The 24,758-nt window shown below is 39.3% G+C and overlaps 1 protein-coding gene across 1 annotated transcript; it reads right to left on the bottom strand.

Annotated features, from left to right (window-relative positions):
- Nucleotides 1–12,952: 12,952 nt before the first annotated feature.
- On the bottom strand, nucleotides 12,953–22,468 carry TDRD15 (tudor domain containing 15). The gene is made up of 3 exons (XM_005521918.2): nucleotides 22,381–22,468; nucleotides 21,158–21,232; nucleotides 12,953–19,505 (listed from the first exon to the last, which is right to left on the bottom strand). The coding sequence occupies exons 2-3, from the start codon at nucleotides 21,168–21,170 to the stop codon at nucleotides 13,621–13,623; spliced, it is 5,898 nt and encodes a 1,965-aa protein (XP_005521975.2). The 5' UTR covers nucleotides 21,171–21,232; nucleotides 22,381–22,468; the 3' UTR covers nucleotides 12,953–13,620.
- Between the last annotated feature and the right edge of the window lie 2,290 nt (nucleotides 22,469–24,758).

Genomic DNA, 24,758 nt, shown 5'->3' with positions numbered 1-24,758 from the left:
GTATTTATTTATTTATATTTCATTCTCCTTTTTTTAAAAATACAGTAGCCATTTTTCTTCAAGAGCATCTCTTTCCATTCCACAACTCCCTCTCACTGCTACAGACAAATATTGTGTTTATCCCCAGGCCCAAAACAGATGCCACCAGCCCTGGCTTAGGCTTTAATTCCATTTGTTCTTTCTTTCAGATGAGCATTTTTCAGATGTATCTGCTGATGGAATATGCCAAAAACAGAAACAGGGTTGGCATCCCTTCTTTTGCCCAAAGGTCTTCAGGATGAAAACCAGGGAATAAACTAAGCACACTGAAGTGCAGAGTAGTGCCGGAATCCCTGAGACCCCTCTACCTGCCACCCCCCTCATTCCTCACCTGACTGCAGCTTTCATTGCTGTCACACAATACTGTCATGTGTACCCTTTTAAACCATATCTATATGGATGTTTTGATGTTTTTACCTATCCAAGATCAACTCATCTTTTCTTTTTTTTTTTTTTTGGACACACTCTTGCACAAAATCATCTGATTCATGGTATCAGCCTCTTACTTCCTTTATTCACTTGCAATTCAGCCCCCAGATTTACTCACATATCCCCCCTTTTGCAACTAACCTGTAGCTGGAAAATGTTATTATTGCTGATCAGAAAAGAAAAAATGTTTTATGTTCCTGCCCCATTACTGAAACTCTGCAGACAGATTAGCTACAGAGCAATGGGTCCTCACCTCTTTCTGAAACCTCTTCATCCTATAAAAATGTAAAGAAATATGGTGGAGCTCCAATTTAATATTACTCTCCTCCATAGTAATAAATAGCTAGCCTGGAAAACCAATTTCCTCCATAAATTTGCAGATTGTTATAGATGACACTGTCTATTAGTATTTGCATTTAGGAACTTCCACTTACAGAAAAGCATGCAATTATGTCTTTGCTATTAACTATGCTACACAAAGATAAATGTTATTTAAACCTGCTGCAAATTCTAAAGGCCAAAGAGTTTTTATAACTAGGTCATTTTTAATGAAAATAATTCGAGATTGGTCAATTCCCTGCCATTTAAAAGGAAGAATCAAGCGATAGAACATATTTAACTTTAGCAAATTCCATTATTTCATGAAACAATTCAGCAATATATTGCTAAGTCTTATACTCTGTGCTTCTCTTATTTTTTTTTTCAAAGAATTAAGGCTTAGCCTCCTCAGATTAGCTTGGGAAACTTTTCATTGCAAGAATTATCTACAAGACCTGGAAAATAAATGGGATTATTTTATTTTTGTGCAAATGGCTTCTTAGGCTGATATCTTCTTTTGCAGCTTTGGTTTAGGAAAAGTTAAAGCAAAGTCTCCACCTGGTGGCCAGATGTATCTTATTGAAACGTTTTGCAGCCTGCTCAACATAGTATTTTAATCTCTTTCCTACTCATTCAAGCCATTTCTTCAAATTAGGTTGTTACTATTAAATAGTGGGCAAAAACGGGTTGTAGAAACAATATCCCTAATGTAGTGAATATACAACGCTATTCATCTGTACCTCCCAGGTCTGTAATTTTGCACAGATTAACACCCCATTTTTGCCAGTGTCTTATGATCACACAGTTTTAATACACACAATCCCAAAGAAGCCCAAGCAGGCAGATAAAAATGTTAAGAAGGGTTTAACAGGGTAGTGAGCAATTTAAACTGCAATTTAAATTGCAAAATTTAATTTAAATTTAAATTTAAAAACTCTACAAGTATCTTCTCTCAGAAACCAAGAATTTCATAGCAGATTTCAAAACAAGGAATGGGACAACCTCTGAGTTAAAAGAAAAATTAAAAGAAAATGGTAATTAGAAGAGGAGAGGTGTTCAAATAAAGCTCAGTGAGGTGGGTTGATCCTGGTGGGGTGCCATGAGAGCACCTCTGTCACTGCCTCCTGAGCTGGGTGGGGGAGAGAAATTATAATGACAGATTCATGGGCTGGGACAAGGGCAGGGAGAGGTCCCTCAGCAGTGACCATCATGGGCCAAACAGACTTGATTTTGGGAAATTTACTGAATTTATTACAAATCAAAGCAGAGGAGGATAATGAGAAATTAAACCAAGCTTTTAAATACCTTCCCTCTATTCCACCCTCAACTTCTTTCACAGGAGGTTGGGGAATGAGGATGTGGTCGTTTCATCACACGTTGTCTCTGCTGCTCCTTCTCCTCAGGAAGGACTCCTCACAGTCTTCCTCTGCTCCACTGTGGGGTCCTTCCCAAAGGAGAGGGTCCTCGAGGGACTCCAACACAAGTCCTTCCCATGGACTACAATTCTGTGCAAACTGTTCCAGCATGGATCTGTCCCTCCCATAGGATGCAATCCTTTAGGGACAGGCTGTTCAAGCATGGGTCCCCCACAGAGTCACAGGTCCTGCCAGGAGCAGGGTCCAGCACAGGGTCACAGCCTCCTTTGGGTATCCCCCTGCTCTGTTGTGGGATCCTCCCCAGGCTGCAGGAGGATCTCTGCTCCTCCTTGGACCTCCATGGGCTGCAGGGGCACAGCTGCCTCACCAGGGGCTGCAGGGGAATTTCTGCTCTGGGGCCTGGAGCTCCTCCTGCCCCTCCTTCTTCACTGACCTTGGGGCCTGCAGGGTTGTTGCTCTCATATTCTGACTCCTCTCTCCAGCCTCCTGTGCAATAACCTTTTTCCCCTTAACTCTACCAGAGGTGCTGCCACAATCCCCAACTGGCCCAGGCTTGGCCAGCAGTGAGTCCTTTTTGGAGCTGCCTGACAATGACTGTGCTTGACACGGGGGAATTTCTGGAAGCCTCTTACTGAAGCCACTCTTGTAGTCCAACCACTACCAAAACCTTGCCATGCAAACCCAGTATAATCAGATAGTTAATCTAGCAGTATACTGGAAGTGATGAGATTTAATCACAATTTTAAGAAAACCTGTTTGTGCACATGCCATGCGTGATGATTGCAGTGGATGACAATATAGTCTCTGGTGATGAAGATATTTTTGTATACAGGAACTGGACATACATAACTACTGGCCAAAGAAAATCATTCCAAGTAAAAAATAACAAATAATCTATGAATTGTTTAGATGTACTGTAAACTACAGGTGTTTTTCTTTATGAAAGTATTGAAATTATATTGTAACATTAATGCAAATTCTATGTAAACATATTTCAAACTTAAACTTAATTTCCCCTTGAAACATTCTGTGCACAGTCCAGCTCTTCATCATTAATCTTCTGTTTTGAGCATCTTTGGTCAGCTAAGCCAATCACTAGTACAACTGTTCATTGGTTTTGACAGGGACAAAAATAATAGTGTGCCATAACCACCAGGACAGCTTTGGACCTAATGATCCAAAATTAAATGAATGTCTACACTCCCTTTGGCATCAGATATCAAATCATAACTTGTTGGAGCAGATATTGCAGACTCACACTAGAATTGTAAATTTATAAACCACTGGCTTTTTAGTTATTTTGAGAGTTTCCACTCTGATTGAGTACTTGCAAAAAAAAATCAAATAGAGTACAATAAAGACCAGTGAATTCTTTGGTTTAGTACAAAATCTTTTCTAAAGCCACTGTAAAAGAAACTATCTCTATTTGTAAGTAAAAAATCCAAATAAGGAAAATTCAGATAATGAGTTTATAATGGAGACTAAGTTAGGAATTAAAAAAAAAATAAATTTTTGAACATGTATACACATGAAAAATGGACAGAGAATGTCTTTGAAACTGTACAGGCCTGCTCTTGTCAGAATAGCAGGTGAGAAAACCAGGCAGCCACTCAGTAATGCCTGCACAGCCATTCTTCCACATCCTTTCACTTCGGGGCTATTCCACTATCACTGACACAGAGGATGATAAAACAATATATATAATATTACATATCTGGGCTTTCACAGAGCAGCTTCACAGTAACCTCCCTCATGTGCCCACGGGAACTGTGGCTACTGTGGCTCAGGGCTGGAGATGGCCTGAGGTCACCCCCAGCACACAAAACACACCAGGGGCTACATCCCTGTGCACAGGAGAAAGCATCACAATAACTTTCAGACCACTCATGGGTATCCAGAGTCAAGGTTATAAAGATCGCCCTTAACAGTAAATTTCTAACTCTAAAAGAAAAATTAAGGAAGTATCTGTATCCACACACTTCTACCTTTGTCAAGTTATTTCTGCTTTTGTATTTAAAAAATTGTTTTTACTCACAGTCAGTGTGATACATATCAGTTCAAAGAATATAAACTCCTAAAACAGGAAAAAAAGTTAATTTTTAAAATCACACAGAAGTATTTTAGAAAGAGGAGTACTTACAGAACATTCCCACATACAAATGTACAGGACTTACCAAGACATCACAGAATAAAATATTTCAGAAGGAAAAAATACGACTGAGATAATCTCCTTCCTTCAGCTTTACAGGAAACAGCCCAAGCTTGCTCCCTTCAGGCATTTCATCTAATCTAGTTTTAAATAAGCCATATAATGAGCCTTCTACAGCTTCCCCTGGGAACTTATTCTACAGTCTAATAGAACTCATTTTCAGGAAGTTTAAATTATTTTTAATTTCCTCCCATTAATTCTAGTTATATATATCATATTATTCTTCATACAGTAAAACCTTTTTGAAATACAGTAAACAGTAATTTTTCTTGGTAAAAATCTAACCCTTACCATCATTAATAAGCTTACCAACTTCAACAAGGTTTTCTTTTTCAAACTAATTTAATTCTCTTGAAAGGTTACAAAGTGGAAAGTGACTAAAAAGGTTTCATTGTTTATAGATAAAGATACAGAAAGTATAATAATGATGTAAGGTATCCTACAAACATGACCCACTCAAAAATTAGGGTTATTAGTATCAAGGAGATACATTAGGTGAGTGTCCATTCCCTTAAATTGAAAACCTTAGTTTAGATGTTAGAGTGTAAGAATAACAGAGAAGGGAAAAAAACTCAGTGTAAATTCTTATTGTCTGGATGGAACAGTCATTGTCAAAATAAGCTACTTGTTTATTAATAAATCCTTCTAGCTCAACCTTACTTACTCTCTTAATCATATAGATCTGCAGAAGGCACGTGCTGGGAAAAAGCCATTATACCAGAAGATGTGGAAATTTGAAAGAAGCTAGGAAAAGTGATTTTTGGTACTCTAGTATATTGTCTGACATTGTTCAACCACATAATGATGTTTCCTTGTTATTGGTAGTTCTGGTAAAGGATGTTTGTACTTGGAGAATGGCATGGAAGGTAACTGGGTATGTCTGTAGTACCTGTGTGCTGCATCACCGTTATGGATGTGAAGCAGCTGGCCTGAATACCATATCAAATCTGGTACTGGTACTAATCCAGTTGCCAAAATGGAACCAAGCTTAGTTACTGCAGAGAAACCATCTGTTCCCAAACCAAATCACTCAAAACTAGCTCAGGTCTGTGTACAAGACACTGTGCCTAATCCAAGAAAATAATAGTTATCAAAGCATAACCAAGCCTGGACTGGACCTCTCAAGGCCATTTGGTGTGACTCCTGCTCCAAGGTAATCTGTGACAGCAACCTGTGCTCAAAGCAGGGGCAACTTCAAAGCCAGGACAGGCTATCCAAGGCCATGTCCAGTCAAGGGTTTGTATCTCCAAAAAATGGAAAAGCCACAGCCTCTCCAGGCAAACTCTGTCAGTGCTTATCTGATCTCGTTGGCAATAACTGTTCTTGCATCTGTCTGAAATTTTCCTTGCTCCAAGTTATTTCCATTGTTCTTCCACTGCACACCCCTGAGAAGAGTCTGGTTGTTTTCTCTGTACCTTCAGTTTAGGCAGCTGAAGACTGATTAAACCCAGCCCAGCCTATGGCTAGATGTCCTCACCACACAGGCACACTGCTCACACACATTCAACCATCAGAAGAACAAATATCTGATTTTGAATACACCTCCCTTTTTGCTGCAAAGCTGCTTTGCAGCCAGCCAGTTTCCAGCTTGGACTGTTGTATGGGATTGTTATGATGCTAAAAGGATTTTTGCTTTTTATACATTGCAGGTGTCCCTCCCTTGGCCCTGTGCGTGTGCACGTTGCTCAAAAGTGGTCCCTAGCTCAACCTTCCTAATCCATTCTCAGATATGAGAAAGTATAAATTTTTGGTGGAAAAAAATCCCACCATCAGTAAGTTCTATTTTAAAAATACACTGAAATATTTCTGAAGAAAACTAACTGTTTGAATTAGGTTGCATGGGCTAAATGTAATGAAATCTTACAGCAAGCATTAAGCAGAATTGTATTGTCCAGGTTCAAACTTGTTATTTAAAACAACTTGTTTAACAGCTGCTGTACCTACAGGCACCTGCAATTACACGCTGCCTCCCTATCTGATTTTCCAGTTCCCCAGGCACCAGGAACTATACTCCCAAGCATGCCTTGAACTACTCCAGTCTCACCAGCTCACTGCTCCCACATACACACAGCTGGAATCCAAGCATGGGCTTTTTTCACCTGACATCCTTTAGGGGACAGGCACCCAAAAAGCAGATGTTCTTTCTGCCCCTCAGGGCTCCCTGGTAATGAAAAGGCTTCTCTGAGAGATTGCTCTGCATAAAACATGGGCTATTGCTCCTAACCTATTTTTTTAAGAGTTGACAGAGAAGAGGGTAGCAAACACTAGTCAGCAGTCTAACAGTTAAATCATTCACCTAGAAAACAATGGATGTTTTCAGCTTGACAGTATCCAAAAACATACCTTCCATCAGCAAGCCATAAAGGCATAAGTAACCTTTTCATTCACTCCTCTTGAAACTGCTCTACTGTGGACAAAGTAATGAACAGGTCACAGAAACAAGCATTTAGAGCACATACCTTAATCTAATTCTGTACCCCAGCAGCTAGGCTACCTTTCCTCTTTTACACAAGGAATCCCAAATGCCTTGCTGCACTGCTGCATAGCTTCAGAAAGAAGGGAAATTGTTCTTTCTCAAAATGTAAGTTTGTAGGTGCTTTCCCCATGTTGTGGCTATGGGTTTAATAGGAACTTGTTCTTGGAACTCACAACAGCTGAGGAAGTGATGTAAACAGTACACACTGTATGAAAAATGAGCATTATCTTAACTGGTGGATGTTTTATGAACCACTGCTCGCTGTGTTGCATTGAGCTATTTTCAGATGTGAAGGTCAGGGAAAAACTGCACAGACAGATGTCCCTACTTACACTCCACACAAAGCACTTTGCTCTGGAAGGGTGCAAAACTTTAAATACATTCTTGTCCTCATGTTTTTCTACAACCAACATGTAGACTGTTTCAAATACCACATTGAGAGATCAGATTTTCCCCCATACAGACCACAGGAGGCCTTCATATTCCCAAAAGGTTTCTGTGCCTGGGACACAAAACCCAAATGTTAGATAACTGTACAAACTCTTTGCTGGATCTAGTGCTATAAACTTTTTAAGGCATTACATCTCATTAGGCACAAAATAATGCCTAGTAAGTTTCACTTCACTTTTTCATTTGGCTATCAGAGCAGATTCCACAGCCCATGGCACAGGGCAGATATTTTGGGATATGCTCTTAATGACTCATGAATCCAAAGGGAGAAATGCTTAAATCAGCCAAGCAGAAACCCTGCCTAAAGGCACCTGAGACACCACCCTTCTTTAGCCAACTTATGCTGCAGGGAGGTTCTTCCATCCGCTCATTCACAGCCCTGTTGTGCTGGGGTGAGTGTGATGTTAAATTGTATCCCCATTCATCCACCTAGCCCAGAAATAGGTTTTGTATCCTTAAAACTTCATCTAAGAGTAAAAGTGAGTGGAGGAGAAGCACCGAGTCTGTTATCAGAGACTGTACTTGCTCCCCCCGCATCCTGGGATGGGGTTTTGACTACAGCACAGACAGACAAGGGACAGATTGCCTTGGCTTTCCAGCTAGCCGAAGCAGAGAAGTCTTCCTGGACTGTTTTCTTTTCCTTTTTTGAAACGAATCGAACCTGCTCTGGACTGGGGACTCGGGGGAGCACCGGGAGCTTGCACCCGTGGACTACCGGGAGCCCAGCCTGGGCAGCGGCATTTTCCAGCGCCAGAGGGACTGATAACAGAGCGAACACCCACAGGAAAGAGACCCTCTGAAGTTTGTCATCTCTTCTGAACAGTGAGAGGTTTTGCAATCTGATATTGTTCATGTGCTGGGTAGTGCTGTGCCTGTGAAATAAACAGGTTTTTTCCACTTCTCTCAGAGAAATCTCTTCCCAAACAGATTGGGGGGTGGGAGAAAAGGGCCACGTGGGTTTGCTTCCCGGGGGGGCCCATTGGAGGTTTTCTCCCAAATTTGCCCTAAACCAGGACACCTGTAGATCCTCATGAAACTAAAGCTTAATTTGCCCCATACTCTACTATGCTTTATCCTTTAAAAAGAGAAAATGAGGATACACTCTACCATGCAGTAGGCTGGTACGGTCAATCCAAGTGAAGAAAATGCAAAGTTAATTCTCTGTTTCAGACCAAAGTTGGTCTTTCCCTTTTCTTACTTTTGTTTTTAATTTCTTTCAGGTGTGTGGTTTAATCCAAGAGCTATCAGCCATTTGCTCTCTCTTGCTGAAGGTGTCCTGGTTTGCTGAAAAGGATCCAATATTAATTCGGGGAAATAAAGGATGCAAAATGCAGTGAACATGCCAGGATTATGAAACTACTAATATCTGCTCCCAGAGTTGTTTCATCAATGACTTTTTCATATAGAAATGCTTAAGAATTCCTTTGAGGAGAAACTGGAGCATAGGTTTTCCCCTGCTCAAGAAATTGTCTAGTTACTAGGCTTGACTCCTGTGGTTAGAGAGACATATCACAGCTCTTTAATACTTTTTAGTACAGTAAAACAGCTTCAAGAGGGTACCAAGCTTTTAGCTTGAAGGTGGGAAATGAAAGATGAAGGCTTGAACCCTTGGAGGCAGAAGGGGGAATACTGGCTTAATGCAAAAATAAGTGAAATTCCATGTTATATGGAATGTCAGATTAGAGATCAATGCCTCCATGGCTTAAAAGAAAATGAACATAATTAAAGGACTTGATCATATATTATGCGTTAAGTTCAAACTCCTATGAAATCCAGGTGATTAAACACTAAAGAATTAATCAGAATCAAAGTCTGTCAAATAGTGTTTTCCCTCTTAACACCTTGGTATTCCTTTAAAGTACAAAAATAAAAAGAATATTAAACCCATTTAAACCCGACTTTTATTCCATTTCTTTATATTCACAGGAAAATAATTTCACAGAACTAGGCCTAATTATATTTCAGGGTCACCCAGTAGGATTTCTAATGTTTACTGCTCACTAAAAATTATGCTGCAATCACCATTTTAATTCCTTCATTATGCAGATCTAGACACAGTAGCCCTAGAAACTTTCTTATTAAAGCTGCAGGAATCAAGATAGCTATCCCTAAAGTCCATTCAGAGCTGACTAAATATTTCCATGATTTTGTTTCACAATGTTTATTACGATGGAAAAATTGATTCTTGAAGAGAAATTAAAAAAAAAATATGAGATTCTAAGCTGTGTGTAAACAATTGAGGAATAGAAATTTAGTGGGCATTAATTGAAATGTGCATTTTTAGATGCTTTTGAATAACCAACCTACAAATACAGCATCTATTTCTCTGCAGATAACAGGAATTTGCCACCAAACAGTTTCTTATATCAGGAGTCCCCTAAAATAGCATCTCCAAACTTTTTCTCCTATTCTGCCTAATCATCATGAGAACTGTAAGGTTTGCCTAGTCCCATGCCCCTGCAGGAACATCTCCAACTAGATTAGATTGCTCTGAGACATGCTTAACTGCTCTTCAGTGTCTCCAGGGACGGGGCATCTACCACCTCTCTGAGCAAACTGTGCCAGTGTTTTACCACCCAGGCTGCAATAAACCTTTTTCCTTGTATCTACTCTAAGTACATCTTCATTTAGTTTAAAATTTGCCCTATTCCAACAGGCCCTGCTAAAATGTTTCTCCCCAGATTAATCTTCACTCAGGGGACATTTAAGGGCAGGGTGGTCCCTGCAGGTGCAGCAGGAGCAAGCCCGGAGTGCGCAGGGTCAGCAGGTGCCAGAGCAGCTCCCAGGATCCATCAGAACAATCCACCTCCCACACACAGGCAGGAGCACATCCCTGCATGCCTTTAAGGACACTGCCACCCTACACACACCTCCTGGGGCAATCAGGAGAGCAGTCAAGTTGATATCAAAAACTTCTCCCATGTCAAATGTTTCCTGCTGCCCTGCACACACTGGATGCTAAAATTATTCCCAGCTGTAACTGGGGTGGCTTTCCCAGTCTCTGCTATTCCCACTCTAAAATCAGAGAGTAAAGCTTTTTACATTATCAGAGCTGGTTTTTTTTGGGAATCCCTGTTCCCCAGGACAATTCAGAAGGGATCAGGAGACAACTCCCTGGCTGAGAAAGAAGTCTCTTCTGCCCTCTTCTTGTACTTCCATGTAGCACATAGACTTTGCAGTGTCAGCACAGGAGTTGTCTGTAAGTGTGAGACAACACAATCTGCCAGGGAAGTACCCTGATCCCTTCTGAATAGTCAAAGCAAGGTTTTGGATATTTCTAAGGTACTAAGATGTACCTCCTCTGGAGGTAGTGCAAAGTTATTCCTAAATCAGCCAAAAATGTTCAGCAAAATCAGCAAGAGGTACTTCCTCTTGGAACATGCAGCACATACTGATGTAGCTTCAGATATTTTCCAATGCACTCAGCAACAGCAAAGGTCACAGAAAACTTCAGAATGTCATAGGCAGGGGAAGTTACACAGAGGAGATAAGCATTTGATTTATTATTCTTAGTATTCATTTTATTTTATTCATGACAAAAAGGCAGTATACACATGAACAGTCCAAATTCCAGAAAAATGAAACTGGTTCTCTATCACTTTCATCGATTAAAAATAATCAGTGATCAATGATACAGTATAAATAAATACAAAACTACCAAAAAAAACCACCAGCATTACTTACAAATTAAATCTTAGCAAAACAATTTAAAAACTATTACACAAAGTACTGCATTTGTTCAGCATTATGCTCACTCTAAAATAAACAGGAAAATACACCTAAATTTCTACATCCTAAATAATTGACAACTTATTCAAACTAGGTTCTGAGTATAGATTCTCCTTCTTACAAGAAAAATGCTGTAACAGCAGAGGTACACACCAGAGAAAGACTGGGCGTAAAAAACACAGCCAGACCTCCCAGCAACTTAATCTAACAACCATAACACATCCTTTTAATGCACTTCTGAGAATCTGTATCAACAGTGGCAACAAGACATTCTTTGTATTTACAGATGGCAGTATAATCCTGAAATACTTTAAATTATCTGATTTTTACATGAAGCATTTTGAGTATCAGACCTTCAGTAAAGGAATTATGAGCTAGTCTCATTACGACCTGAAAACAAAGCACATGTTCTTGCAAATAAATCTAACATTTGCAATTTGTAGAACATAAAAATAGTACACACAGATGTTTATTTTTTCTGATTCATACATCATTTCTAGGCTCCATTTTATAACATTAGAAGAGCAATATTCTACAACTATATACAAGTTAAAGTACAATATACATTAGCAAAAAAACTAACTTAAAACATGCAAGTAGTGTATTACTATACACAACACAACTGCATTCAGGGTATCCCAAATGATTTTTAAAAAGAACAGATGTCCAAGATCCTACTTTTCCAACTGAAAGACAGCCAGAAGTTAGAATCAGTGTTAATTAACATGTAAATGTCAGTGCCTCTACGTGGCACTACAATGAACCAGCACAGCAAGTGTAAAGTCATCACATGAGTAATGTTGCACAATACAACCTTTGTGGTTTATACTAACAGCCAGCAGTATGTCTAACTATTGACAAAGAATGTGCCAGGTAAGCTTACAATTTTAAGCAGGAAAAACTTGAATTCTGAAATATAAAAAAAACAGTGCAATATAAAGAAAACAATCACAAATGGTTACAACCCCCACCCCTTTTTTCTTATCACTGTATTAACATAACACTACTGACACTAGTATTTACTTAAGAAATTTTATCTTACACATTTTCTGATTTGTTAGTAATGGGCATTTTTCACTTGTACAATGAAAATATTATAAGCTTCAAGAAGAATTCATCAGCAGAATGACCCCTGTAAAGATCAACTGACATTGTCAGACCTCTTATTTATTTGATTTTCCCAGACATGTCCCTCTTACTGACAAAAAAAAAAAAAAAAATAAATCTGGTTTCCTGATAAAGCTTTTAGGTTTTCACATGGAATAAATACATCTCATATGGGGGGCGGGGGGTGGCAGGAGGGCAAAGGGGATGTGTGCTGTTGTATCTTGTTTACCTCTAGAGGTGTCTTAAGATATGTTGTCTATCATTAGGGCTGTATTCATTTTCTCACTGAAATTCAAACAAACAAAGATAATTCAAAGAAAACCCCTCATTGCTGCAGGACGCTTCATACTTTGTCCGAACAACTGAGGAAGGAGGTGAGGGCAAAAAATAAAATAAATAAACAAGCAAATCAGAGAAACAGCTAACAAATTCTTACCATTTCAGACTAGATACTGAAAAAAAAACAACTTTTAAGATACACAGTATTGCCATCACTTTTCAGTTCTGAAATTTCCTCCTCCCACAAAAGAGAAAAAAAAAAAAGATTCTGAATGTTTTCCTTTAAGATACAAAGAATATTTTGACTTTACAGAGTATTGACTAATCACCTGGAAAAAACTCCCTCTCCTCATTCTGGCAGATGGGGAGGAAGATCAAGGAGAGATCTTAGCACTTAGCAGTGAAAAATCCCAAAATGATGCAACTCAGATACCAAGAGAACCTTCAGAAGGGGCAATGGCATCTGTACATCAAGAGCTAATTGAAAACAATTTAATACATGTCTCTCCAACAAATGGGGATCCAGATTTTTGGCTTAATCATAGCAAATGCTAAAACTTTTCTCACATGGAAACTCTGGAATCAGAATCAAAGAAAAGAATATGTCTGGCACCTTTGTTTTCAGAACATCCAAAACATGGAGATATCACCACTGTAAACCAGATGTTATTGCAAATAATTATATATACATACAAAAACTTCAAGAGCATTCCTACAAAAAGGTTCTTTATTTTGCTTTGAAGAAATGCTTTTCTAACTGCAGCCTAGTGATTATTAGTGATAAACTAATTCTTTGTCAGCAGCTTCTTCACACACTCTCCAGACTGAAGAAAATGAGAATCACAAGTCTCAGCAGTGCTTCTGGTAGGAGATTTACTCTACATCATGACGTTACTTTTCTTGTCTTCGTAATGTTGAAAAAATCCCAACATCCTCACAGTACTGTCCATCTTTTGTAGGTTTTCTTTCCTTTCAGTGTTGTAAACTCATATCCTTTGTTAATGGTATTCCAGCAGCCACTTTACCACACTCCCTTTTTTGAAACTTTTTTATAGTTAATGCTGCGCTTCAAAAAGCTTTTTTTTTTCTCTTCTTTGCCCAACTTCTGTCAGCAAAATCAGAATTTTCATCATAATGATATTCTGGTTCACAAAGGGAAGCATAGTAACTAGAATTTGGCCACTTCATTTGCAATTCTTTTTTTCTGATTAGAGTCTGTCAACTGGAATGGGACAGCACCTACTGTGAGAGCAGACTGCATGGCCTGCAGCAATTAAGGCATCAGACAGATTGCTATTCTCACACAGAACATCTACCTCTAACTTCATTTCAGAGCCATAGTGGATAAAATTAAATACCAGACCTGGTTTATGAAGAAGCTTCTGAAACAGAAGTATAGCTTCCTCACTCCAGTGTTCCCCCTTACCAGGAGCTGTATCATGCAAAGAGCAAGAGTGTGCCAAGCGTGGCAAGTATAAGAGACTTTCTGGAACAACTTTAAGTTTATGGATATCAGAATAAGGGACAGTCCTCAGAAAGCCATAATCAATAAATGCAAGAACAACAGACTGACTTGTTACTTCTCTAATTTCTGCCCTGTACCACTCTGCTTCCTGCCCAAACTCGATCAAGCAGCTAGCACCAGGTGTCACATGTTCCTCTGGCAGAGCTGGCAAGTTGTCAGGAAGGTCAGAGAGCAGCAAGGACAAGTTCCGCATGCAGTCAAAGAAGACTTCAAACTGGATGCTGAAGTTTGAAGGATCAGTAACTGCAGTTGCATACCCAGGATACATTCTGCCACTACGCAGCAGCATCCACATCACTGAATTTATCTTGAATGACGTATCTAACTCCTTACAGTTTGTATTACTACATTTTTCTGGTCCAACAATTGTCCAACAATGACCTAAGAGCTGGTTCAAATACTCCTGAAGTGTAACTTCTCCTACTAAAACATCCACCTCCCAGATACCAGATGATTTCAAATATCTCAAAAACAAGATCCTTATTTCACAATTCAGGAGTGCATTTACTACATGGCCTAAGTGAATTTTCTTCAGGTTTTTAAAACAAATCCACCTACAAAAAACAGCTTGTTTAGGAATACTTTTAATATCCTCACTGAGCATCCTTGCATTATTTAATGACACCATCTCACACATGCCATAATCCATGAAAAAAACTAGCATTAACTTTTCCCTAACAAATTTCTTTATCACTTCTGATCGATACCATTTTAAGTTCTTTTCAGATTGTGTAATGCATTCCAGCCCCTGTTCAATGTCATCCACTCTAAGTAAATCACTTCTTTGTGCCTCTTTGTCAAGAACTACATTTAATTTGTGTAGTATTTGCAGATTTTTAAGTAACTGTACATAAAATTCTCCATTCTTTGAAATATTAACTACTTCTGCTGCTTCTACTTGTCCAGAATTTAAAACCTGATGAAGGAGACTTAAGGGTTTTACCGAAATATTTTTCATCCCAGCAGCCTTGGTTTTATTTTGGCCACCTAAACTATTCTTAGACTTTCGAGAATCACCATTTTGTTTAGGCTTATTTTCCAAAGCAAATATCCATGATGTGTTTTTCCACTTTATACTGTCTATTTTATGTGAAAGGCTGTTAGACAAAGACTCTCCATCACAAATTACATCTATTTCCCATTTTTCTCCATGTTGCTGTAAGAACTTGCAAGCTACTGGCTTGTCACTTACTGTTCTTGCAAAATAAGCAGCACTTTCATTAGTCCAGCTTCCACCAGGAACACTTTTCACACTGCTAAGGAAACAATGAACACTAAACCTTGGCAGAGTTAAGAACTTTTCTGGAATCCTGCAGATTTGTGATGAACTTACAACTGCAGCATTACCATAGTCAATAAATTCTACCTCATAGGAATTTCCTGGTTTCAGAGTTTTAATAACTGCTCTATAGTAAAAACAATCAGCGTCATGCTCGGCAACAATGAGATCCCCTACCACGAGCTCATTTAAGCAATTTTCCCAACCTCTATTCTCCAAGCTTTCATTTAGATCGTCTGCTAGTTTTATTATTAAGTTTTCATCCTCTGCAAAGTGAACATAGAAACTTGATGGACTATTCATATGAGAAATATAACCTACTACTTCAGTATTCACATGGATATCACGTTGAGGAAGACTGATTAATGTAGGTATATTTTTATTACTCCTTTCCTGTTGACCTGTACAATTTGGTCTTTCATTGTGAGATTCAGAGAGAGCATTAACTATTATTTCCTTTGAACGTAAAGCAGAATAAGAGAGTGAGTGAGAAGCAGGTTGCCCAATCCAACATTCCTCTCCGTTCTCCAGAAGAGCACTGAAAGTATTTCTAAAACCTTGCTCTTTGCTATCCTGTAAAGTTTGCTGTTTTGAGAATCCACTACACAACTCTGATGTGCTACATGCAGTTTGCTCTTCATCTCCAAAATTCTCACCAGTATCTGCCTGGTAATACTCATCATAGACTTGGCATTTCACTTCAGTTTTCAATTTAAGTATTTCAGGATCTTTAACATTTACTTTATTAATTTCTTTGTCATCTTTCATGTGGCATATCCCTCCTTCATTACTTCTAAATTGTTCTGTATGGTTTTGCTGTGCCAACTCTTCCAATACCTTTTCTTTAATTTTCTGACTTACTTTGAGCTGTCCATCATACAGCTCCACAACAATCTTTCCATCAGATTCTCTGGATAAAATTACAGCCTTCAGCAGTTTACCAAGGAAAGTTTTCACAAACCATGTAGTAATTCTTGTTGGAAATTCTGTCCCCCTAAGATCTGACAGATAGAATTTAATAGCTTGCATGGGTGTGAATAGTAGGTCAGTGGCAGAATCTGGAATAGGCATCAACTGGTCTCTCTCCACCATACTCCTAATTCCAAAATCCACATAGTCAACCCACAGAAAGGATGTTGATTCCACAGGAAAAGCCAAAGCTCTATAAAAGAGACCATCTTCCACATACCTGGCTATACATAGTCGTGTATTGCTATGATAATTTGCATTACTTGATATTTTACTTACATCACCAACCTTCTTCATCAATGCCTCAAGAGTTTCAGTATTTCGATTAAGCTGACAATAGAATTTTGAAGGACTATTTATGTGAGTTATATAAACCTCCTCCTCACTTCCAATTTTTATATTAAAAGACGAATAGCAAAAACTATACAGAGAACCCAAAGATGAAAGGTTTCTCAGACCAACACATTCAGACTGGGTGAGACCATGCTCTCTGAGGAATTCCTCTGCACTAGTGAGTGGAGTCTGTAAATCAACTACATTGCATAAACAGTTGGGGCTCACAAGAACAAGAGCATAAATGGTGCAAATAAGTGGTCCTCTAGAAGAAATGAAGTCTTCAAACTGTCTATGCACTTCTTCAGACCAATTAAGTGAGTCAGTCTCTAAGATTACATTTTTAAGTCCACATCGAAATGCTTGACTCTCTAGAGTTAAAAAATCTGGAAGAACACCCTGAACATCTTTAAGTGAAACTCTTTCCCGATAACCATAGTCTACAAAAACCACATCAACTTCATTTGTAGATACCTGCTGCACAACAGTTGCTCTGTACCACTTCCCATCTTTGGGATGCTTAACAACACAGGCAACCTGTCCAGTTTTGTAGGGACTGGTATGATCTTTATAGTAAGTCTGAATTTGTCCCATTAAGTTATGTAGCTCTGGCAATTTGCTTTGCAGCTGACATGAAAAATCTGCTGGGGAATAAATACAAGAACACACCACTTCATAAACTGCTCCCGGTTTAAACACAAGATCTTTATAAACTAACTTTTCCTCACATACTGATTTATGCCTTTTAGAGACAGCAGCTTCTCCTGAGCAGGATGGCACAGGAGGTTCTCTAGGCACTGGCAGGACCTTTAATGATTTCTCCTTCTGAAGTACATCTCCATTTCCAGATACCTTATTTTTGCAAATATTACTGGTCTTCTCTGCATTGATTTTTTCTTTTTTGCATTTAAGGTGATTCCCACTGTGCCGCTTTTTTGCTGCCCTTCGAACAGAATCTGGTGGCTTTAGCCGATATTCAGCGCAACCAGCTTGAACCATACAGGCAGCAACATTTCCTTGCAGGAAACCAGAATGACACTGCACATTAACAACGTATTTGTTATTTTGCTTTCCAACAACATGAAGCAGCAGTGGTTTGTTCAACACTACATTTTTAAAGAAATCAGTTTCTTTTTTAACCCACACGCCATCAACAGGAAATGTGCAAGCAAGGGAACAACACATAGCTAAAGCTGGTAAATCAGAAAACTCGGGAAGCAATGTTTTCACATAGTGACAAGGTACTGTATCTGAATTTCCAAAATCCAAAAAGTAAACCATAATGTTAACACGAAACACTTTTGTGACAACACCCCGGTAATAGCACCCATCCCTGCTATACCGGGCACAGCACAGCAACCCCGGTTCTGGCTTTTTAAGGACCATCTCTTCATCTCTACATTTACCGTATGTGCAGGCAATGTTTTTCATCAAGGCCTGAAACTCATTCTGGAATCTACACGTTTGAATCCAAAAGTCAGATGGATTTACGACATATACTACAAAAGCTCCATAAAAAGAGTTTACTTGCATCTCTTCTCTCTTGCAGTGGCTGGAGAAAGAAATGTCCCATTCACGTAGGCAGGGTTTTGTATCTTTGCTTCCAGAGCAATTCTTAGATGAATTGTTTCTCTCTGGACTTAGTTTGTGGTTTAGTGCAATACTTTTGTTTTTTGTTTCCAAAAGAGAGACACATGGTGCAGCTGTCTCATTCTGGTTTTCTGGACGCTCAGCATTAATTGCAAGATTTTGTTTCTGCAGAGTTATATAATACAAGCGTTCAGTGTCATTGTACAAATCAACATGGACACACACAGAGGTCTGTCCTATTAAGGCTTGTGTAAGTTCCTTGAGCTGAAATTTTATTACTGCTTCATCCTGACTACCAAAACAAGACAGCGCACATGGAAATGAAATCATTGGTAATATCATGAACTCAGCTTTCAGTTTCCGAATACAACTAGGTGGCACAGCTTCAATAATGCCAAAATCCATAAACCAGACCTCCACATAGTCAGAGAGAAGTTGTTTTATCACTCCTCTATGCCACTGTCCATTTTGTCTCTTGGCAGCACAGAGCAGTCCTAAACTATCACAAGATGTGGTATTTTCTCCAACAAGGGCTTCATAGTACAAATCCATAGCTCCTGTCAAACATTCCAGCTCTTTCTGCCATTTCTGTATCTGACAATAGAATTTATTTGGGCTTACTGCACTGGTTATTTTTACATTTTCTTTACTGCCAACAGGTAGACATGGAAAGAGTTGATCTGGAACATGCCAAAAATCTGTTGGTTTCTCAGAATTATTTAAGGTAAGTAACTCCCTGAATGGATACTTCTGCTTTAACAGTTGTGGCATTCTCTTACAAAGCATTCCTTGGGGCAATGCTCTTAAAGTTTCTACAACAAGACAAAATGAATCTCCATCAATAAATTTACCAAGCTGAAGTTCAAGAACCTCAGTAATAATCTTAGGCACTTCTAGAATAAACAGCTGATATGGTGTAACAGCCTTCACATGACCTGTGATCTGTAATCCTACCAGAGATGAAAAATAGTTAACAGCTTTTGGACCCCATCTTTCTCCAAGAGGAAGTATGCTTGCAAAAACACCCAAAATCACCTTCGGAGGCAGCTGAAACAATTCATCACAAGCAGCAGCAAGATGTGTTTCCTCAACAGCCAACACATGTCCAGTGTCTATAAGAAAAGCCTCATAGATGTTCCCTTTCTTCCTCAGAACTCTTCCTCTATGCCATTCTCCTTCTGTGTCTTCCACCAAGCAAGATCCACCAACACAGACATCATCTTTTACTTTGAACACACGCTGTATTTCATTCTGTAGTATGTAATAGTCAAGCTCGCACCCTGTGTTGTACTGAGCCTGGAACACTATAACCAAGCACTCAGGATGGCATTCTACATGAGTTATCTTCAATTTCTTATCAACTGAGTCTGGTGAAGGAGTCAGAGATTCCATCCTGTCTGCAAAGAAAAGAAGTATGATCATCTTCATAATTTTCTATATTTTTTTCTTTGCAACTAATTCCTTACATGATATTTGTTTTCAAAATGGTTAAACAGTGTATTATTAAAATTCTGGCTAAAACATATACTGAACATTAAAAAATGTCACGTTTTAGGCAACTGGGATACACTCCACACAATTCCCTCAGTAAAGACATGCTCAGATAACACAAAAAAAAAGTATCTCTGGAGTCACTCACATGGCTACAGACTGGTTTTATCACTTGAAATGAATTTTTAACCAAAATGTTGCTCCCACACTAACACCAAGGTATTCCAGTCTGTTTCTCTTTCCTTACAATACGTAAAGGACCAACAACTCATCCCCTACTCACCCTGCTTTTTCTGTCTAAATCACTTCTTCAAATCACCAACAATTAATAGCTCCATGCTCTACTGTTTACTCTGGCTGTCTGTCCCAATTGTACCAACTCATATTTAAGGTTCTGATAATTGCAAGGACATACTGAGATTATCATTTATGTGCAACATTTCTCCACTGCTCATCAAGTAACAACCGCGCCAGCTGTTTTGCATAGTCTCAGCACTCCAATTCTGACAGTTTAAGTATCTTCAAAACATTCAGGTACTTTTCTGATCTATAATCCAATCTTGATAAAAGCTCAACTTCCAGTTCAATTCACATGTCAGTGACTCAGTGAAACTGTGACTTCACACTGTTTAAAAAGGCTGTATATGACCATAATTTAATCAATTCCATTAAACGAACTGCTGTTCTAACAGAGTAATTTGAGGTAGACAACATCAAATGCAAAGACTCAATACTCAATAAATACTAAAAGATAGTATGGACAAAGACAGCCTTAATTTATGAATTTTTATGTAAAGCTGGAACTTAAACTTTCAGTTTCAACTACAGGGTTTTAGGGCAAAATCCCTCTTATCCCACTTAACCTTCAGTGAAACTATCATGATATTTTTCATCACAAGCATACATGAAATAGCTAGTGAACACACAACCTGTGTTTAGAAAAAGATATTGAACCGCATCATTCTAGTTCACAAAAAATGTTAAAAATAAAAAAACAAAACAAACAAACAAAATTAAATAAATTTTAAAAAGTTAAAAAAAACAACCCCACACTCTAATAAATAAATGAGCATCCTTACTGTAAAGCAGTAGGGAAGAAGGATGAAGCATGCATAACTTCTAAAATCAACAAAAAAGAAACCCAAAAAACCAAAACCACTGGGCACCAAAAAAATAACCCCTCCCAATAAAAGAAACATCAAACCTAGATCTGACAAATTCCTGTTTCAACAAGGCCCTTTTGTTCCACCTTCCCCTGTAACAGAAAGTGAAAATTTGGGTGCTTTTAATAAAAGAAAACAGCCTAAAGGAATTGGTTCTGTCTGCCTGGAACATCTGATCACTACAGAGACTTAAACTTTTGGAGGGGCCTGACTGAAACTCTGCTCCCTTTTTTTTTTCCCCCGTTACTGTAACTATGCCCTATTTGCACTAACACATAACATAGAACAATTTGTGCATTAATGCTTGTCTGTTATCACACACAGCCTGAGTAAAAGCATCACACTGACACAGCCACATTTACAGTTTACAAAATGGCCTTTTGTTGTTTACTCACCTTTCTGCCTCATAAGGCTTACTCATTTGTAACAAGTCTAAAGGAAACACGGCCCAGTAAATAACAAGTCTGTATCTATGAAGAAAGATGGTAGAAAAATCATTAGAAAAATACACGTAAACTAAATTCTTGTACTACTCTTACTGAAAGCAGCCCTGAGGATACAGTCTTTAAGGTGTTTATTGACAAGAAGCTCAACAAGAACCAGCACTGTACACTCACAGCCCAGGAAGCCAAACACAACCTGCATCAAAAGCAGCATGGGCAGCAAGTCCAGGGAGGGGATTCTGCCCCTCTGCCCTACTGAGACCCCACCTGCAGTGCTGCATCCAGCTCTGGGGTACCAAGCACAGGAAGGACATGGACCTGCTGGAACAAGTCCAGCAGAGGCCACAAAAATGATGAAAGGGCTGTAGCATCTCTCCTATGGAGACAGGCTAAGGGACTTGGGATATTCAGCCTGAAAAAGGGACAGCTCCATAGAGACCTAACAGCACCTTACAATACCTAAAAGGGCTGGAAAAAGACCTTTTACAAGGGCATGGAGCAATAGGAAAAGGGGGAATGTCTTTAAACTAAAAGGGAGTAGGTTTAGATTAGACATTACAAAGAAATATTTTATTGTGAAGGTGGTGAAGCACTGGAACAGGGTGTGCAGAGAAGCTGTGGAAGCCCCACCCCTGGAAGTGTTCAAGGCCAGGTTGGATGGGACTCTGAGCAACCCGGTCCAGTAGAAAGTGTCCCTCCCCATGGCAAGAGGTTGAACCTGGATGAACTTTAAAGTTCCATCCAACACAAACCATTCTGTGATTCTCTAAATCTTCCTCCTGCCTAATAAACACACCCTGGAAAAGTTCCTCATACTTAGCTAAACTACAACCCTATGATTACAAAAGAAAAAAAAAATTTACAAAACTGAATCTATGCTCCTAACAACATAGTCTGGCTATTCTTTCTTCACTGAAGCTCCAAAAACCAAACCAGTCAGAAGAACCACACAGAGACCTACCACCTACTTTCTAAGCAGGAGTGGTCACACATTTGCTTACAACTCTTCAGCCATCAAAATGCATATTTCTATCATGCACCACTAGCTTACAGACAACTCGTGCCATAACAAAAGGACTTTTATATATAACCAAATGCAGGATACAAGATACAGGCTCAGCTGCCTGTGCCCCAAAGCAGGCGCTCTGACCGGCGTTGTCTGACACGGCACTCACCTGAAAGGAGCCGGGCACGGGCAGACGAGCACGGGCAGAGGCTGCGGCCGCCAAGGGAGATCGGGGAGCGGAGCCCGCAGCCCTTCAGCAGCCGCCTCACCGCCCGCGGGCGGCAACGCCGAGCGGGACTCAGCAGCGCCACACGCCCAAAATGGCGGCGCGAAGCGCGGCTGGAACGTGCTGCCCGGCAACGCGCATGCGCAGCGGCACCGCCCGGGACCGCCGCACCTCTGGCGCGCGGCTTTGGAGAGCCCGCGGTGAGACAGGTACGCCGGTTCGAGTCCCGGTCCCGCCGGCCCGCGGGGCACTGCGGCCTGATTCCCTTTCCTTCTGGAGCTGTGCTTTATTTATTTGCTTTCATGCTCCCTGGTTGTTATTTGCGTTTGCACGTTGCAGGTGTCGTATATTTAAGATGTCATGTTAGTTTTGAGAAGAGTGCCTGTGGGTCATGAGAGTTCCTGGAGCTGCCTGAAGAGGATTCGAGAGCTCTTACTCATTCCTGTTAGCAAAAAGAAATGCTCTAGGCTGAGAAAAGTACATCTTAACAGAGTGCAAAGTGCTGCCCCACTTGTATTTACGTGTATATCAGATTTTAATTCTCTTTTTTTCTAGGGGCTTGGAGGCAGTGTTGCCTTTTTATTTTATTTGAGGTTATTTTACAAAGAGTATGAGCTGAGGTGGTCACAAGAAAACTTGATATGAAGTATACTCTTATAAATATCAACGTGATGGTATGTCTGTAACTGATTGCACTCTTGAAAGAGTTCACCTTTGTATAATAATTTCTAAGGGTTTATCTCAAATTTTTTCAGTTTTCCAAAAATGTCAGGATTACTACACCATAGTTACAATTTGTAAAGTTAAGGAAGAGAAAAGCTGAGTTTGCAATACTTGGAGATGCAGTGATTCCAAAGAGAGCTATTATATTAAAGTCTGTATAATATATGTTTAAAGTGGTATTGTAGCTACTTGGACAAACCCTGAAATTTACATGACCTCTAAATTTGATTTTGCAGGTAAACCATCATGTTTATCAGGGTCAAATATTTGTAAGAGCTACTCAGAACAAAGATTATGCAGGTCTATCATTAATGGAACTTCAATTTCATGTTTCTGGATAAGATGGATGTTTCTGGATAGATAAACATAGTTTATCTATGTTTTTGCTTGGTGCCAGATGATCAGATTTTACAATAGTCTAATTAGGCAGTGTTGTGTAAGAATGGGCTTCATTAGCACATTTAGAGAGGGAAGATAAAACCAGATCTTTTAAAGAAGTTACATTCTTGCAAAATTGGAATCTCAGATTGAAATCTAGAACCCAAGGTTCTATATTGTGTTAGCATTCTCTATATTGTGAAGAGAAAATGTTGCCTAACACTGGACAATTCAGAAACTTCAGTTACTAGATAAGGAACAATCTAGAACTTCAGAGTACAAAACACTACAACAGGCTATGGGGTATGGTTATGTTTTCCCAGGTAACTGAGGCTGAAGTCAGTCCTAAAAGCAGAGTGCTATCACTGCTTTTTTAAAGGGAGAGACATCTACATTTTTTCCTACTTAAATTACAGTGGTGATGGCAGCTGTAAAACAAAGACCTTCTGGTTAGAGCACTCAGAAATGTATTCTTGCAGCTTGAAGTAGTTTTAAAAATGTGTACCATTTCCCTGCAGAGTACCTTAACCTTGGCCAGTAACTCATGGTGGAGCCCAGTATGTCTTGCCTGCCTGAGGATGTGCTGCGATGTAGGATGGGGATGTTGGGGAGGGGGGAAGAAAAACAGAAGTTACAACCAATTTGTCAGTAACAATAGGATGCTGGAGCTTTCTTGCATTTTTCTGAAAGGAAAGAAGAACTTTTTTTGCTGGTTATGAGTTTGTTTCCAAAATTTTTTTGAAATTTACATAATTACAGCCAATGAAAGAATATGTGTTTTCTGACACTGAAGCAGGGGTGGTGTTTAATACATTTTGCTCAGGAGTTCTATGATTTTTATTCTTTTTCCCCCAGGCTTAATATCCACATTGAAAAGTGTCACATGCATAAAACACTGCCAGATCTCAGAAGTGAGGTTCTTCAATAACATTTGAGCCATGAAGAGTCACTACAGGCCATTGGAAGCAATTAGGAAGCATATAATAGCCCAAAGCAGAAATCAGTGTTGCAATATCCCAGAACATCCTTATCAAATACTTCAGCAAACTTGCAAAACCTACTCAGTGTTTACATTTGAATTGCAAATGTTTTAAAATGCTGCTGAAATTACACAATCCACATTGATTAGTACTAGATCTCTGGGGGTTTTCCCAGTGATATGTACTATGAAAGTAATATGGCTAACTGAGTTTTCATCTTTTCCACTTTCTTGAACTTTA

This window comes from Pseudopodoces humilis, chromosome 3, assembly GCF_049639895.1.
Source record: "Pseudopodoces humilis isolate 2021_Gansu_Grassland_sample_001 chromosome 3, ASM4963989v1, whole genome shotgun sequence".
NCBI lineage: Eukaryota > Metazoa > Chordata > Aves > Passeriformes > Paridae > Pseudopodoces > Pseudopodoces humilis.
Note: the sequence above shows the minus strand (reverse complement) of the source record. Positions and strands in the feature narration are given on the sequence as shown.